At 40.8% G+C, this 18294-nt stretch overlaps 3 protein-coding genes across 18 annotated transcripts in view; all 3 read right to left on the bottom strand.

Moving 5' to 3' along the window:
• Positions 1 to 748: 748 nt before the first annotated feature.
• On the bottom strand, positions 749 to 3025 carry tex30 (testis expressed 30). Its single transcript, XM_085765861.1, has 5 exons — positions 2980 to 3025; positions 2519 to 2755; positions 1727 to 1778; positions 1312 to 1529; positions 749 to 943 (listed from the first exon to the last, which is right to left on the bottom strand). The coding sequence occupies exons 1-5, from the start codon at positions 2995 to 2997 to the stop codon at positions 782 to 784; spliced, it is 687 nt and encodes a 228-aa protein (XP_085621987.1). The 5' UTR covers positions 2998 to 3025; the 3' UTR covers positions 749 to 781.
• Positions 3026 to 3669: 644 nt separating this feature from the next.
• Positions 3670 to 12493, bottom strand: poglut2 (protein O-glucosyltransferase 2). Its single transcript, XM_085765859.1, has 10 exons — positions 11987 to 12493; positions 10645 to 10856; positions 10296 to 10501; positions 9433 to 9510; positions 9144 to 9316; positions 7279 to 7516; positions 5470 to 5679; positions 5262 to 5351; positions 4896 to 5000; positions 3670 to 3825 (listed from the first exon to the last, which is right to left on the bottom strand). The coding sequence occupies exons 1-10, from the start codon at positions 12178 to 12180 to the stop codon at positions 3808 to 3810; spliced, it is 1524 nt and encodes a 507-aa protein (XP_085621985.1). The 5' UTR covers positions 12181 to 12493; the 3' UTR covers positions 3670 to 3807.
• Positions 12494 to 15295: 2802 nt separating this feature from the next.
• Positions 15296 to 18294, bottom strand: part of stxbp5l (syntaxin binding protein 5L) — a 202777-nt gene continuing 199778 nt past the window's right edge. For 10 of the 16 annotated variants that reach the window (XM_085765857.1, XM_085765854.1, XM_085765850.1 and 7 more), the window contains one exon: positions 15593 to 18167. In XM_085765857.1, coding sequence (XP_085621983.1) covers positions 18126 to 18167 — 42 coding nt within the window. In that variant the 3' untranslated portion in view covers positions 15593 to 18125. Of the gene's footprint in view, positions 18168 to 18294 lie in introns of all 16 variants that reach the window. The other 6 variants (XM_085765841.1, XM_085765843.1, XM_085765846.1 and 3 more) reach the window with 1 other exon arrangement.

Raw genomic sequence — 18294 nt, 5'->3', positions numbered from 1 at the left:
GCCGAGGGGATTGCAGTTTTTTGAACGCGGAAGTGAGCTTCACTTCTCAGACCGACAACTGCCCCCTTGACACACACACACACACACACACACTATGCCGGTACAATCGTCTCATATTACGTGTGCACCTATCAACTGGACGTGTCACACCCGCGTGCTTTGACGCCTGTGCAGCAGACAGCGCCTGACGTAGTTTCCTCATTGACTTATAATGGCCCCCCCGTTCACGCGCACGTTCACGCGTGATGGCTGCTGCACGCCTGTAATCACACTACGCGTAGTGACCACGTGTAACATTCATGCGTTTTTCAGCAAACGCACGCATTAACGCTCGCGTGACGCTGATTGAACATTTTTGTCAGGCGCTCAGGCGTACGCGGAAACGACGTGCGCAAACTGTGTCACGCGTGACAAGAAGCTGCGTTCGTATGAAGCAGATTGTGCATGTCTGTCTGTCACTGTTTGACTAATGTTGTTACACGTTCACACGTGCGTGCGGTCGCAGAATCTATTGCTGCGCAGCAGCAACATCTGCGACCGCACGTACGTGTGAACGCGTAACATAATTTGTCAAACAGTGACTGACAGACGTGCACACGCTGCTTCATACGTACTCAGCTTTTGTCACGCGTGAAATACAACCTGCGCGTAACAACGCACGCACGCACGCATAACAAAGTAACCATGCGTGCACACACACACGTCGCTGCGCGTCTTTCCGGTTGTTTTGGCTTTGATTTCACCTCACACACACACACACACACACACATGACAGATGATATTAATCTCCTTGTGAACTCAACCAGGTAATGACTTTTAAGTTGACTTCATCCAACACAGACTCTTCTGATCTTTCTTTCACTGTCAGCCCATGACTGCCTCCTTCAAGCCAAAAAACTTCGGCTTGAGCTTTCATTTCTGTTACTATCCCGTCAAAAAGGACCTGGGCAAAGGGAAAGCCAAACCATTGTTGTGAAACATCATCAAATAGTTATTCACTTAACAAGCTGAGATAGTTGACCAGAACATACATCTAATGCAAATAGTAGAGAACTGGACACAACAATACAAGCTGTCTGCAATTTCAATTGAATGGTGAATGACTGAGATGAAGGAAGTTTATGAATTCTCTGAACAAGGACTCAAGACAGGCGCTCAAACAACTTTCTAACACCAGAACCAAAAAAACAGCATATATGCACTTACATTAAAATACAATAATTTAAATGCAGAGCACAAATCTGTATTACACATATGACGATCACATTTATAAAATTCTTTTGGGGTCAGCCTAATATGAATTTCTCACACCTTGTCACACATGTTGTCCTCGGTGCCTGACACAAACAGGACGGGCATGTGCTCAGGCAACCCCCTGAGATCTTCACTCCGCTGGCGATGAGCGTGTGTCTGTCCTGGGGGGTGCAGGGGGAAAGCCAGGCAGATGACACCCTGCACTGCTGCATCCTCTCTTTGATCACTCAGCTGCCTTGCTAAAGCTGCAGCAGCACGACTTCCCATAGACCTGCCTGTGGACACACGTTTCAGACACAGGAAATCACACTCACTGACTGCTGCTGCTGTGTATGTTGTAGTCTTTGAATGCACAATATTAATTTGAGGGTTAATTGAACCCATGATACAATATGATGTGGGTATTTTCATCTGCGTGGCACTTGCATCTATTTCATGTAATATAGGCTACAGTCAGCCTACTGCTGCTCACCTCCGACGAATATGTGCGTAATGGTAAACTTCTGTAGTGATTTCAAGTAGTCCTGGGAGGAGAGGGCAGTTTATTAACACTGAATCATACTTAAAGGGATAGTTCAACATTTTGTCAAATGCACTTATTGCTATAATCCCTATCGTCATAAGGATAAGTTCATTAGCTTTAATTATCGGTGCATGTTGTTTTGAGATTCGGATCGAACACAATAGAGGTGACGGTACAGGTCCCCTGTCCCTCATCAAACTCATCAAATACACAGTCCAACAAACTCCAAAATGCTCTCATGGAGAAGTTGTGACCTGCACATTTTCCACGCTATGAAATAATCATGTCAAATTATCATTACGACACACAAAGCAAAGCACGAAGCACTCCGCCCAGCAGCCATGTCTGTAGTTCCAGCTACGCATTTGCCTCGAAAGCAACTCCGTCTCATAATATTACTTTATCATTTCATAGCGTGGTGAATGTGCAGGTCCACAAGAGCGTTTTTGGAGTTGTTGGATTGTGTAGGGCTATTTGATGAGTTTTGAGGACAGGAGACCATGTAGCTACCGTTCACCGCCATTGTGTTCGCTGAGCAGCTCGCGTCTCTGCTCCACTGATCTCAAAACAACATGCACCGATAATTAAAGGTTATTCCTACCCCTGTGACTATAGGGATTATGGCAATAGGCAATATGCCAAAAATGTTGAACTATCCCTTTAATAAATCAATACAGTAATCGATCAATAAAAGTAGTGGTATGGTTCACAAGTGCAATTTGAATGAGTTAAACTGCTTACCCACACAGCATGGTAAGCCTTTACCCTATAGCCCAAGTTCAAACCCTTGCACGTGAAACGGATGCAGAGGAAGCCGCTGGATGCCAGGCCGTGTGCTAGAGACACCAGCTGCTTAAAGTTCATGTCTCCACCTGCACCGTGTGTGAGTATGACGGCTGTGTGAACGTCCCTCACGGAGGCAGGGACACACACAGCAGCCTCCAGATGTTTGGTCCCAAACGGCACCTTCACCGTTTCCTGAAAGTTAATGAGCAGCAGTGACCACCTCATCATCAATACGATCTCTGCAGCCCAGTAGTCCAGACACAAACATGTCTAGACAGGTCTTTAAAAATAAGCCCGCGCGTTATTAAAAGAACCGTTCATAACTGACTAAACAGAATGTACCGTAACTAATTGGGGCTGTGTTGAACTGAGTATACCGGTATGTTCACTTTATCTTGCTACAGTTTGATATTTACCTCCACAAACCTGTCCATCACAACCTGATCACAACCAACCTGTTCCTTCCCCTGATACCAAACACCGCACGACTACAAATGAGTGACATCTAGCGTTTGGGAGTGTTCATTACAGCTCCACCAAACAACCCCAAATGTATTACGAGATAGATAGATGGAAAGAAAGACAGACAGACAGACAGACAGACAGATAGATAATTGTCATTCACACCATTAAACACGAGGAACGAGAAGCAATATTAGGTCTCTATACTATAGTAATAAAAATAAATCAACAATAAATAATAACATACTAAACTAGAAAAAGTTTATATAGGTAAAAGTGAATACAAATCTATTAGATTTATCAGAAAGTAAAATGTAAGTTCAGAGATGTGGCAGTGTGGAATAGTTCAACAGTCTCACAGCATCTGATACGGTCTTATTTTTAGATTAGCCGCCTATGGACTGGTGTTGAAAATTAGCACTTGTGCTAAACACACTCAAGCAAAGCATCTGGTCTGTCCACTGGAACAGTCTTAATGTATTTGTGATGTCCATATCAAATAAATAAACATAACATAACATAACAATGTATTCTGCTTGTCATTACAGTAGTATTACAAGGACAATTCTACAGGCACTTTTTGACCGCAGTTTATAAATGGATCTGATGCCAAGTATTTTCTTGTAAATAGACAGAACACCATACAACATAAAAAAGAAACGCATTTATTTCAAAAATGACACAAGGAGACATTCATATTATACAATCGATCCACACTTGGACAAATTATTTGGCAGTATATCAGATATAAAGGCTTGCGCTGTGATTGGGCGGCAGGTGAATCAAAGTTCATCTTTTGCCTGAAAAACAAACAGACAGACTGATGTTAAAATCACGTGTGCAGTATGTTTCCACAGCAGTTCACTCGAAACACACTTACTCATTAAAACTTGAATAACTGACTCTTCAAACAACTCCAGAGTAGAGGAAATGAGAACAAAATAGAAACAAAGTCAAATAAAGGAGCTAAACTTTCAAAATTACAGTTAGCTTTACATTACATACATACATAGCTAGTACATTAAATCCTGCTGAATCATGCCCAACCCCCAGCAGACGTGTAATCAGGTGGTGTAAATTGAAAACACCTGTGTGGGTGTGCAGTGTCACTGTGTTTGTCAGCAGGAATACACAAAAAGTCAGCTACTTTAGCACAACCTCAATTCTTTCATCTTTGAAGTTTGGGTGCATGCTGTTTGACAGTTGTCTTGGTGGCAATCTGAAGAAGAGATTAATTGTAGTGACAGTTGATATACACCAGATGGAGACACACTGCTATGTTCAGCTTTTTCTTATTACAACACTAGTGCAGAAAGCACAGGTGTATATAATAAAACAAATGATGACTGATCGTCATTAAACTGCTTCATCGTCAGGTACATGACATCTGTACATGCTGGTATACTTGAACCGAACAGAGCCATGGTTAATGCTGTGCTTTCTCTTCCCTGACAAGGTTTAAATATCAGCTGTGGAAAAGTTCATTACATAACAGGCATTATTATAACAAACTACATAAACCTCGTCAGTCACAGGTTACTGACAACTTCATTTTTCACAGAGCTGATTTTATCATTCCAGACTAAGCACTGACTCATTTTTCAGGGTAGATAAAGTAAGTAAATGTGCCGTCCTGTCAAAACTATGCAAGATCCAGATTGACGACTGCTTTTATTTCCCCTTTCTACCTCTTCATTTGGCAAGTAACTACAGGAAACTATGGAGAGAGAGTCAGCAATTCATTCAGTGATGTGGATCTAGATTCTGCAGGTGTGATGATAACCAGGAGAGTGTGAAACTACAAGCTGAGGTGAAGGGAAACAGTAACAAGGTCACTTTGGTGCAAAGGGAACTTATTTGTGTCCCTTACCCTCGTTCTGCGGCAGGAACATGGAAACAGGTCATCAGTGGGCTGCTCTACAATCTTCATGTCCTCACGCACTGTAGGCTTTGTGACCTGGAGTTTGGCATATTGCTACAAGAAGAACACTGAACTTACAAAGAGGAACATGGCACACAGGGGTAGTTCATCCTGAGAACAACTGTGTATTCAAAACACATTTCTGAATTATATGAAACCACTTTATCCATAATGACATGAAAAATGTAATACCAGTGCAGATGCAATACTTTTTGAGCACAGCACGATAGTTGAGCAAGTTGTGTAATGTTTTGGTAATGTGGATTTTTTTCAAAATATCGACTGATATAACTCTGCAACTGCAGAAAATGTTACCTTGAAAAGTTTGTAGTAGTAACAAAATATACTGTCTCCCATCAGATGATTGCGAGCAAACTGCTGACCCGCCAGTGCAATTTTCCTTGCCTGAAAGATAGAGTCATAGCATCTTGTTTTTTTATTAGAGAAACTGACAAAATCTAACAAAGTTATTTGTGTGTCTATCCAAAACATAATGCACCATGTCTACAATCGTCATCATCACCTCTTCATCATTCTCACGAGCCCACTGGATCTTTTCAAGCAGGTCCCCCAGGTCCGCCCTTACAGGGATGTAGTGCTCCCACGGCCGCAGCTCATTGTAGAAATGCTCGTAGTAGCCAGAGTCCTGCTTTAGGACCACACTGTCTCCTGCCAACAGGTAGGGCAGTCGATACGCCGCCACAGTGCCATCAATGTTTATTTGGTACTTGTACTAGTGGAGATGGAAGAGAAATAGATATTTTACAGATTAGACTTGTGAAAATAAAGTGTGACATCCAGCATTTACAGAGCCATATGGACGTCCCACTGCAGATGTGTGTTGTGGCAACCAGTGGTCACACCACTGGCCTTAAAGCACTGGTTTAGACTATGATCTCTTGAGAAGAATGTTTGGGTTTTCAGCCTGTTCAATACTGTGGCCTCAGGCATGTCATCTTATCTCACCCATCTGGCTTTTTCTGAAGACTGGGTTCATTAAGCGTGTTTGAACATGTGTGCTGTAAATTCCTTCCTATGGTTGTAAAACAATGAGTTAAAGGGATAGTTCAACATTTTGGCAAATTGGCCTATTGCCATAATCCCTATAGTCTAGGGCAGGGGTGCTCATTCCGTCGATTGGGTCGATCGCGTGATGAAGAACAAAAAAAAAAAAAAAAAAAAAATTAAAAACACAGTTGTCTGGACAGCAGGCATTTTTCTCACAACCGACCCATAGACTGTAAAAGAACCGACCTCAAAAGCGAGGGCAGGTCCGCCGAAGCATCATTCCGGGTGAATCAAGCTCTCCGCCCGTTGTCTTTGTTGTCACTTTGTTGCCGCTCCACAGAGCACATGGCTACTTAATTATGCACGTGCTGACCATATGGTTGTGCTGACTCGGCATTCTGGGGGTGGAATATGAGGTGTGTTCATGTCTGCACCATTCTTGGGTCCGGTGTGATTTATCAATGGAATATTGCGCAGAGTTGTGCGTACACACAGCTTGATCAGTGTTTCCCACTAACAGAAAAAAAAACGTTTTTTTTTTTCTCCTCACCTGTGTTTACGTGCGGTGCGCCCGCAAGCGAGAGAGGCGGCAGGTTGAGAGGCTGACAGATGAGAGATGGTGAAACGCTAGCATGATTATTAAAAAAAACACCATCTCTCATCTCTGCCCGCACATAGACAGACACAGGTTCACATACAGACAGGGGCGCACGGTAAATGCAGCTGCCGCCAGCCCCCCCACCCCCCCGCCGCATAGTCCGACCAACTGGACGACCAAAAATTGGTAGATCATTTTGACTTGGTCACTTTAAAAGTAGCTCTCAGGCTGAAAAAGTGTGAGCACCCCTGGTCTAGGGAGTAGGTTCGATAGCCCAGAGCGCCAAGTGCTGGCGGACACGGTCCCTTATTTGTTGGTGCAAGCTATTTTTAGAATTTGCAGGTCACTACTCGTCCACAAGAGCGTTTTGGAGTTGTTGGATTGTGTATTTGATGAGTTTGATGAGGGACCCAAGAAATCCCATGAGCCTCTGTAGCATAGCTCTGAGCAGCATCTCTGCTCCGCTACAAATAAAAGTAACAAACCCACTCCTTAGAGTAGACTATAGGGATTATGGCAATGGGCCAATTTGCCAAAATGTTGAACTATCCCTTTAATTATTCTGAAGGGCTGGCGATTGTAGTACATTTACACAATTGCATGATAGGAATTATTTCAAAGTCATTGTCAGAATGTCCTTTAATGAAGCATGTGAAACCTCACATTGCACAATATTTATTTTCTTTCAACTCAGACACAACTCACCATCTGCCATGAGCAACTTACCTTGAAAAAGTCAAAGAAGGAGACATGTTTGACCAGAGGTCCATAGAGGCTCTCGTCATGTTTAAAGAAGAAGAAGTTGGTAAAAGCAGCATCTATCATGTCTGGATGAGCCCTAGAAAGCTTGACCAGCTCCAGTCGCTCCTGACGACTGTCCCTCCCCCTCCAGAAGGCTGTGGCATTCTTCTCTGGCCATGGCGGCCCCGAGTTGGCCTGAACTGACATCATGTCCAGGCTCACTCTGTTTATTGGATAGACACAACGCTGAATGTTTAATCTGGTTTTAAGTCACGCCTCATACATAGATAGGTGACAAAGAAAAAACACTCAGTTTTCATGGAAATGTGATGTTATTATGTCAAAGGGTTGTTAGCAGTCATGACAAGTTTCATGTCAGTAGATTAAAGACTGGCTGAGATATGACTTGATTTCATGTTTGGCTACTTTGTTACTAAATTTAATTGGCTCTGTTGGATAGGTGATGAAGATTGGAAATGATTCTTCCAAATTGTGATAAAAATCAAAGAATGGCAGCCACATCAATGAGGCTGACATGACAAATTGCCTTGTTTCAACCTTGGGACCTTGTATAATTTTATCAGATACAAGAACTTTTATTCTAAAGTTCTATAACAGTCAAATATATATATATAGATAGATAGATAGATAGATAGACAGACAGACCAGACACCATGGTCTGAGTTTTTATACATATTTAGTGTTTTTAAGACACGGCTTCATCACCTTTTTGATGGCTTTACTGCAACTTTGCAGTAACACAGTAATCAGTGAGATGACTGACTGACTGTGGCTTGACCTAAGGATCAAAGTTTGTCCCCATTGTGAAAAACTTCAAAACTTTCTCTAAGGCTGCCAGACTCCAATGGCAGTAGAATATTAAAGAGGATAAACAATATAATGAATAGAAGCACAATGGCTGCAGCTGCTTGGCCTCCAATGACTGAAGAGGTCTGATGAAATGAAAATGAAGTGTATGTTATCACATCATAGTCACCAGATCTCAACCACTAAGAGAGAACAGTGCTCTCCACCATCATCAAAACACCAAATGGTGGAACACCAAAAGGGAACATCTTTAGGAAGAATGTTTTTGTTTTTTAAATTGTACCTTCTGAAAGTAGACAACAGTGTCTGGTCTGTCTATGAATTATACAAAGGAACACTGGGATACATGTGGTGAATGAATATCACTCCTCACAAGGTTTGAGAGACTTTCTGAAAAGCTGAATTCTGGCTCAGTCTAGGTTTAAAATAAAAACCTGACAAGAACATTCTTATTGTCACGCACAAATCAGCCATCTCACCCCTAATAAAAATGCATGAGGTATAACTTAATACAAGCAGGAGAGGGATGATGAGAAAATAATGAGCATCCTGCCTGAGGTTTATTTCAGTTCTGTGCTATGACAGTGTTGGCCTACAAGCTGCACACTGCTTTTCCACACTGTCATCCGCTGTGAGAAGTTGGGCACATTTTGAAATGTCTCCACGATAATGACATGAACCTTGTAACTAAAGGACTCAAAGCTATTATTATTTTTGATTCAAAATTTTCTGACTCAGCCAGCGGCAAATTGAAACTTAATCGATATTTATGCTAAGCTGTACTCGACAGCATTTATACCAAACCTGCTAGACAGGAAAAAGACTTGTATGAAATGTATTGGAGTATACAGAAACATCTACAGATATGAGCTGTCACATAATCGACAGCTCCTGTGTATTTGTTTTTGGAGCCACTTGTCGAGCTCTCAGGCAATGGTTATATGATATTCATGAGACCTTAGTTTGCGTAACACTTTAAATGTGCGCAGCAGTGACTGATGTGATGGTGACGGAGGCCTTACCTTCCCATGGTCTCAAGGACGGATTCAGTCAGATCATAAGTGGGCATGACGATATCTCTGGTATTGTTAGAGCCGCACCAAGAAAGGATAGGATGAATGTTGTCAGTGGGTTTCCTCTTCTCCAATGGCCAGTCGCCCAGGTTAACAAAAAACTCTACATCAGGGAGCTTCAACTGGACACAGAACACACAACATGATCATTAAAAGGAAAATCATATTAACAAATTAATAAATCACATTCACATGTCACATGTTTAGGACTTATACATGTAGTTGAGGCAAAGCTTACCTTTCTGCTCAGTGACAGGAGGATGGAATCCATGAAGATCCTAAAACCTACATGTTCTCCAAATGTTTTGACGTAGACCTAAAGGGAATAAAAATCCTTAAGATCATAAAAATCATAAGGGCCCTTTGGAATAAACTTTCACCTTCAACTTAAAGCCAATACAAATTAAACTCATCAACATCTGGTCGTAGAGACTGTGTGATGTGGCTGAAAGCTTTCTTTAAAATAGCAACTAGTACATTTCTAATCTGAAGTTTAGTGTTTGGCACAAATTACTTTTGTGTGTGGACAGTGTGAAATCATGGGACTGCAGATAAGTGACTACTAATAAACTACCGTGTGTTCCCACGTAATGTTAGCACTGTGCGAATAGGGCTTTAGGCATATCACTATCACAACAACATGGATTGATGTCCGCAGTGGTATTTTGAGAAGATTGCACCCTTGAACACCTGGTTTACAGACTACTCTTACAGGCGTGTCACATAGCCTCGGGTGCTCTTGGTCGACTTCACATCATTGTATGACCCCAATTACCGTCTGGCCTAAGTAAATACTACCCGGCTATGTTTGTATTCAAAAGAGAAACCATGGATTGTGGAGACACCTTAAACTTGACTTCCAGACAGTCCTTTCAGCCACAGTTACACTAGTTTCCTGTTGTGCTCCGAGTACGTTTCTTCATATTTTTTAAATAGCATTCCCCCATCCCTGATTTATCAGCATTTTTAAGCCATTTTTAGAATGAGAAATATTGAAACCATATTTTTGAGCTGTTCTGACAACGGCAAATATTAAATGTGAACCGTTGTGTTATTAGGTTTATGCATAGGTGTCTGTCTGATGCTTTTAACATAGCGTACCTTGTTGTCTTTGATGGTATAATGACAGAGGCTCTGCCGCTGTCCAAAGCGCTGAGGGATTTCCTCTGCATTACGATCTGGGTCGATACTAGCGTAAAGGGACAGGTCCCTGTCTATCTGGGGGATGACCTGAGGGCAGTGCATGTCGGCCTCCCATACAGAACCACTGGGCTGGGGGCAGTCACAGCCCTCATGGTAGACTGGGCCTGTAGAGGAGAAACACAGAAACACGACCAGGATCTTTATTGTGCACCTGCCATGAATATAGTATGTGTTCTTTAGGAACCACCGATCCAGAAAAATACAAATCTTTATCCATTAATTTAGGGCAGCATGGGTTGTATTCTACCTCGGAGAACGAATGGTGACTTGGCAACCTGCTTGCTCTTGCTCTTGAGCAGAACGTGGATGTGAAGGTCTGTGTAGGTGGCATACATTCTGTAGCGGACCAGGAATGACCCATCCCGACGATCCAGCACCTGGGTCCAAATCCTGGTGAACTGTTCCACTGGAGAGACGATCTTCACCTCAAAGGTGTTCTCACCAGGTGATGTTGTTAAACTGTGAGAGGAAGAATATGGAGAGTATGTTCCTGTTGCTGAAAAACTGCTGGCACAAGTGTAACACCAACTCCTAACACCGATGCTGACAGTTGTGTACTTGTAGTAACTAAGGTAGAAGCATAATGGTACAGAAAACTGAGTGTGAATTTTAGTTGTTGAATATAACACACAGTGTAGCCTGAGGAGATCTGAGAGAAAATGTTTGATACGTTTCTGAGCTAATGGTGAGATCACCGTACAGTAAGCTACATGTCTGCACTTCTATTTTGATTTCAGATTGACTGTACTGTACCAAAACAATATTCCCATTATTGTTCTATTACTTGGTGACAATACTGTAATTAGTCATGTTGCTATAATTAATGGCCGTTTGGCATAAACACAGTAATATGGTGTCTCCTTCTTCACAGACAACAATAATGTAGTTTTTGTAGGGTCTATGAATAGAACTGAGAAACTGATCTCTATCGAGACACAAAGCAAAGTGAAAGTGACACTGACTAACTACGCACAGAGTGCGATACCTTCATTGGTCCCGTGGGAGCTTTTGGATAAAAGGGGTCATTGGAGGTTCTCCAGCATCTTTTTGCCTGGGGCACTTACTTTCATGTCTGCTCTCCTATTATTGACTAGTTTAATGTCTTAGTTTTCATACTACACAACACATGGTTGAAAGATTTACTTTGTTGTCCTTTCTAGTGACAATTAGGTCATGACATGTTATGGTCATGCTACATTTAGGACATTTATTTCTTGATGAGATTTTTATATAGCCTATATATCTCACATACTTTTTATTTATTTTTAAACTTAAGACAAACTCGTATGAATAAACGTACCGTATTTGCTGATTGGATAATTGATGCCTAGCCTATTTTTTTATTCTTCGACTCGAGACAAAGTTATTTGTTTGTTTTAAAAAAAAACACTGTGTCCTCTGCCTCAAACACTAAAATAAAACAAGTAACTGACATAATTAATGTAAAAGTAGAATCTGCTTCACTTAAACTGATTCATACCACCTCAAAATCTCCAGAGTATGACGCTACGTGGAGCACTTGAAAGCAGCACCGTTGGCCAATGAAATCTTACATGGAAAAAAACGGACAGACAATTAAGTTCACTCACTTTTTCCCCGAGCTGTCCACCGCCTGAATGTAGAAAAATCGAGCTGGAAGTACAACGTTTGTCTCCAGTCCAGGTCCCCACACCAAAGTTTTAGCAGCACTGAGCACCGAGCCCGCCTGAGCCCCTGACAGCCCCTGTGTGAACACATCCAGACAGCAGGGGAGCAGCAGCCAGCACATCACACCAGGAGACATAACTGTCCAGGCTTGACCCCGTCTCACTCTGATCGTCTCACCGATGTCCACTGTCCAAACTTGTCATTGCTGCTTTCAGAAATACCCAAAACGCAGTAAGCTGAGTCGGGGTCTTGTTGGCAACGTCTCGGCGTCACTGTGTTTCGTTTGCATGTAGAAACACAAACACACACACACAAACAGACAGCTCAGCGGTGGCAGTGCCGGTGGGGTTGCGTTATTTTAATACATGTCGGGTATAACAGTCTGTGGTCGGTGACAGGGCGCTAACCGTTAGCCATTCCCAAATTCTTGTACAGTTCAGTAAACTATCTGCTGGACGCAATGGGGGCGGGACAAGAACGCGCGATGCACTGTTCCTATTGGTCGCTCCTCCGCCTTGGTTGGATTGGATTGGCTCAGTGAGCGATGACTCCTGATCGAAACACTGATTGCACCAGCACCCGGAAGTCCGAGTTGAGGATGATGCTCATGATAATTTTTTTTTTTTTTTTTTTTGATGCTCATGATGAATGATGATTCCAGGACCAAAACGTAATTTCTGTTGCGATAAATTCTTGAAAGCAAGTACCTCATACAGCGTCATACTATCGTTATATTATTGTACTGATGGATAGGTTGTTTTTAGGGTCCGGGCAGCTAAGCTGCCGGGACACTATTGTATTCCTAGGAATTCTTCTTTCTTTCTTCTTCCAAGGAAGTCATACTTCCCATGGGTGAAAACTCACCAAACTTCACAGAAACATCCGACCCCATGCCAGATTCACTCAACTCCAAGGACATGTGCCCCCCCCCCCTCCTAGGGGGGGCACAATAAGCGTTTAAATTTAAAAACTTTAAAAATTCCTACCAAACCAACGGTAGATGCTACAGTGTTGACACTTCACCACAATGTAGCCTCAATACTGCTGAAACTTTTGTCAACTTAAACTTATTACAAATTATGAAGTCCATCACTCTGTTTTTTTCAATAACTGTAAAACTTTTAAAATGTATCTCCTCCCACAATTTTTGCTCAATTGACACCAAACTTGCTACAGAGCATCTCCAGACCGTCCTCCACAAAACTTGTTTCTCGGATTTTTGATTAAGCAAAAATTGAGCCTACAGTGCATGAAAACGTTTGACTGTAAACAGTACTGTAAACATATACCATCAAATTCTTGCTAAATACATTTTCAAACTTCCTGGAAAAAAATGAGAATATTCTGGAGTCATGGTTGATGAAGTTTAGCAAATATCAGAATTTTAATTCAAAAACTGAATTTTTGAGAAGATTTTGAATTCTGCTCTCATGGGAACAACTGCAGTCAATGTGAGTGTGGAATTTTTAAACATCATATTTTCTCTAATGAAGCAAAACACTTATCATTAAAAACAAATCACCAACATTTCCATGCGGTCAAGATGCAATTTATGTATTATGAGATTTTTGTTTAGATGACTGAATTATTGACATTTTGACCATTTCATCACAACAGCTGCCCGGGCACCGGCTCACCTGAGTGGATAAATGAAGCTACACAGCAGGTCACACCACCAGCCAATTAGCTCAGTGAGTTAGGAGCTGGTTCTTGGTGTCAGAGATTGTGAGTTCGAGACCCAGCGAGGGTGATGATGATGATGATGACAGTTCGAAATGGCAGATGTCCTCAAGCTATTTTGCTGTCTAAATGCAATTTATGTATTAACAGATTTTTGTTTAGATAACAGAAATCTGCGTTCACAACTGCTGCCCGGACACTGACTCCCTGAGTCTATTTGAGAAGACACACACCATGTCTCACTTAATAATTAGCTCACTGAGTTAAGCGCTGGTTCTTGGTGTCAGAGGTTGTGCGTTCGAGACCCAGCCAGGGTGATGATGATGATGATGACAGATCAAAATGTCAAATGTCCTCAACACGAAACACAAGACAATTGTCCTAATGGTGGCATCACAGCAAGCTTCTAAATTTAAAAATCCAAATAGCTTGGACTGGACCATGTGCGAAGGCTCCTAACATCTTAGACTCATAGTAGATGTTTGACAAATACATATCATTATTTTACCTCAAAAACTGATTTTTCTTTTTCTGCCTACACGACAGTGAATGGCTTACTCAATTTGTGAAGCCACTGTTGAACTGCCATTTGTCAATTAGCTCAGTGCGATAGACAACGGTCTTTAGTTCCCGAGGTTGTGGGTTCAATCCTCAACTGATGCAAATTGGACATTATAAGGACAACTGTCTTGTCTTCCTATTCTCCTGTTTGTTGCTCAGAATTGCCTAAATTTGCCCAAAAGTAGCCCGGACCCGACCCATCGCTGCGCAGCAGCTATAATTTTTTTTAAAACCCGTGGTATTGGTATGTTGACTTAAATATAAAATATAACCATATGGCCAATGGTTTAATGTATTTAGATCTTTAAGTGTGGCAGTACCAAAACACATTGTAAAGAATATCACATCGTCCTGTGCCGCAGTATGAAAATAAATTTGCTTTTAAATACTATATTTATCATTAGATTATTATTGTGCTCATAGTGTTTTATTGTGGTCAGCTGTGGTGGAGCTCATTTGAACTGTTTTATACTACTACTATTAAACTGCATAATCTATAGCATTTTTGCACTATTTCTACATAAAATTTAATTCACAAAGCAATTATGTGAATGTTGTAAAGTGAAAGGTATTGTGTTGGATTAAATCGATATTTGTATACAAGTAGCCTATAATATTTGCATAAAGACACAGTACACAGTTACATTGCAACCATGAGAATTGTGATAGAGCGTGTGCAGGAATTGATAACAGCTGTGGATTTGAGACAACACATAACATTTTAAGATGTAGGCCTAGCTATGACTGTGAAATGATGTGTCCCTTCAGGTAAATTAGACTGAGAGGGTAAAGTATATATTACTGGAATAATAATGATCATAATAAAACCATGCTGCACTTTGAAGCCTGTCTGATGTTAGGGGACTTCATGTTCAGGGAGCTGCAGGTCAAATGGACATGGAGGTCCTGAAAAAAGGTAAAAAGCAGCACACAAGAAACACACTTATTATAAACATGCTAAATGACAGTAGCTGATTCTCGTTAGGGATCAGTGAAACTGAGCTCCCAACTGTGTACATCAATCAATGTTTATTTCAGTTTGCTTTTGCATCAACATGTTTTCATTTTTTTTGTCAAGTAATTTCTATTACACTAGTATAATATCAATAAGAACAAAAAGTGGTAGAATCCATTTAAATAAGACAAACTTTGCTGCCATCATTGAGAAAACCAGAGAAATGCCTTTTCAGGATACTACAGTGCGAAGAACTACAGAGTTCCAGTGATTTAGACAGAGTCAGAATACCAGATACAGTACCAGCAGTAACAGGTACAACATATACAGAGAAAAGTATCCCAAGAATCTTTTGTTTTTTGTTTCACCTTTCACCCAAGATTGAACTGTACAGTTAATATAAAAACCAAGAACATACTAACAAAACACCCTGTTCATAGAAGTCTGATTTTTTTTTTCTTTCAATTTTTTTTTTGTTTTGTTTTTGTGTTTCGTCTGCCATTAACAGAACTGCACTGAATACAAATCCCATTCATGTTAGAGAGATAGAGGAGAAATGTATTATTATTCTTTTTTGTCATGTTTAAGACATCTCATTCAATCGAATAATGTGTAATTCCTGAAATCCATGTGGCTTTGCTACTGGATTTCAAATGACTTCAGTTTGGTGAAAGCAAATGGGTTCAAAGGGAATTTAAGCCTCAACAACCTGACAGGAAGTACACAAAAATGATCACCAATGCAGATTCACTTGTGTCAGTGTCTGTTTTTTTTTAGGCTTTGACTACATGTATTTTGCTGTCTGTATTTTACGTAGAAGTAACATCAACAAGATTGAGACACAATGTGTTACATGTGTTAATGCTTGTGTGCATAAAGGCCTGATACGTTAATCACTAATCCTCTGTTTTGCTTTTCAGATCAATTCAAAATACAGACAAATACACAAGTACGAAATTTCCCCCTCAGGTAATGCTGTTTTCCCATGTCGTGTGGCTATCCATTGACATGTACAACACAATCACAATATGATACACAACCATGTATCATGAAACATTTTGTTGTTTATAACATACAGAAGCCTTCGGTTGAGAGGCCTTCACCATCAAATATAGGACTGCGACGAGAGGATATCATAGTCATCAAGAACAATATTGAATGAAAAAAAAACATATTTGCCTTTAGTTGAAATTGTTGCAAATGTTTTACACATGTACATAGTTTCCTCACTGACTCAACATCTGAACATCACTGAAAAAATACTGTTACTTCTCCTGAAGTTTTTACTGATAAACAACTCACAAGCATTTTAAACAGATGTGTTTCCAACTCCTTTGCGTTCCCCTCACACAGACAGTAACAACCACTGAGAGTATCGCTTGTCTTTATGAAAAGAGGACCACACTGGTTTAAGGGTGAAAATGCACAAACCACGATTTTTATTTGACTGAGGTGGAGTTAGAAATGGGAGGGTGTCATTCATTTTTGATTGCTTTGGCCGAGAAAGAGTCCACACCGACGTCTTCCTCTCACACACACACACACACCTACACATCTGACTGTACATCTGACAAAGGCAGCTAAAGACTCATATGGTGAACCAGTGGCGACCAGAAATAATAATAAAGAAACACCCTCACATTTGTATTTTATTTCTGTTTGTTGACTTTAATCAGTGCCACTGATGGCCAGTCCCAGGAACTTTTACTCATCTGATCAACAGGAAAAGTGTGATTACTACTCACTACACATTAGCTCTTTGTTAGTTAGTTTACATCAAGTGAGTTTACCCATCTTGTTTTTTTTGTTTTGTTTTTTTTATGGCACGTGAATAGTATATAGATTCATTCTATAGATATAAACACACTGTGTCCAGAAAACACTTTCTTCCTTTCAGCCTCTGTATACGTCTCACACCAATCTGTTCTCTGTTTTTATAAAATTATAGTTGGGGAGTGAGATATTCCTCATCATCATTTAATGCTTTTAATTAGCAGCAGCCGAAAAGTGAAATTAAATTTGTGTGATTAGACTGTGCAGAGTTAAGTGTGAGCAGTATTGATTTGTGTTTGCACTGTGCAGCCCAGAGTAATTGGTATGAACAAAGTTTTAGCATTATTCTAGGTGTGTGTAGAGAAAGCGAACAGTGTGCATTTATACTGTGTCAAGTAATATTTACTGAGAAAAATAAAATAATTCAAATGAAAACAAATAGAAAAAAGGAAAAGAACAAAACTTTTGGCTTAATAGCAATGCAGGTATATATTTCCATTTTTATATATAGTTTTTTGTCAGTATTTCAAAAAATATAAAGTTTCTCATAGTTTCTGTTGTTGGCTTACATCATTAAATAAAACTTTTTATTTTTGTTTCTCTTGTTAAAGTAGCATGCTGCTTTTAATATGGCAGTTGGAAATTTTAATAGTCATCCATTTTTGTTTCATGCATTTCTTGTTGGTTTCTTATCTTTTGAGTATCTACACAGTGAGGTCCAGAAAACCCAACCATACACACGTACACACACACACACACACACACACACACACACACGTACACACACACACACACACACACACACACACACACACACACACGCGCGCACACACACACACAGACTTGTTGGATATTTCCAGTTCCAGTTTCTTCGGTCCCTCGAACGCCGCCATCATCTTTCCGTCCTCATCGCTGCGTGTCTAGACAAGGAGCTAGCCCATCCTCGTCATTCAGCAATGTGACAGTGCCGTTCATATTAGCCAGTCCACAAGCCGCAAAGACAATGTCACTCTGGAGTCTCTCATTTAACAGCTCTCATTAGTAGAGTGAAAAGTCCCCGTGCCGGCATAAAGCTTTCAACAGTCCAAGGCCCTCAGCCCCCTGTCCTGCTCTTAGAACTGGTACCACTTCTTATCCTTGCACTTCAGCATCAGCTGTAAAGAGACAAAAATCATATTCTATTGGTGATGAGAGGAAGTTGTCGCTGCCTCACTTCCAGCAGGAGTGTGATTTTTTGGAATGACATTTTAAAAATTTGCCTCAAATGTTTTCTATCATTAC

This window comes from Trachurus japonicus, chromosome 21, assembly GCF_045865225.1.
Source record: "Trachurus japonicus isolate A0001 chromosome 21, Traja_1.0".
NCBI lineage: Eukaryota > Metazoa > Chordata > Actinopteri > Carangiformes > Carangidae > Trachurus > Trachurus japonicus.
The sequence above is the reverse complement of the archived record's forward strand: the minus strand, read 5'-3'. Positions and strand labels throughout refer to the sequence as shown.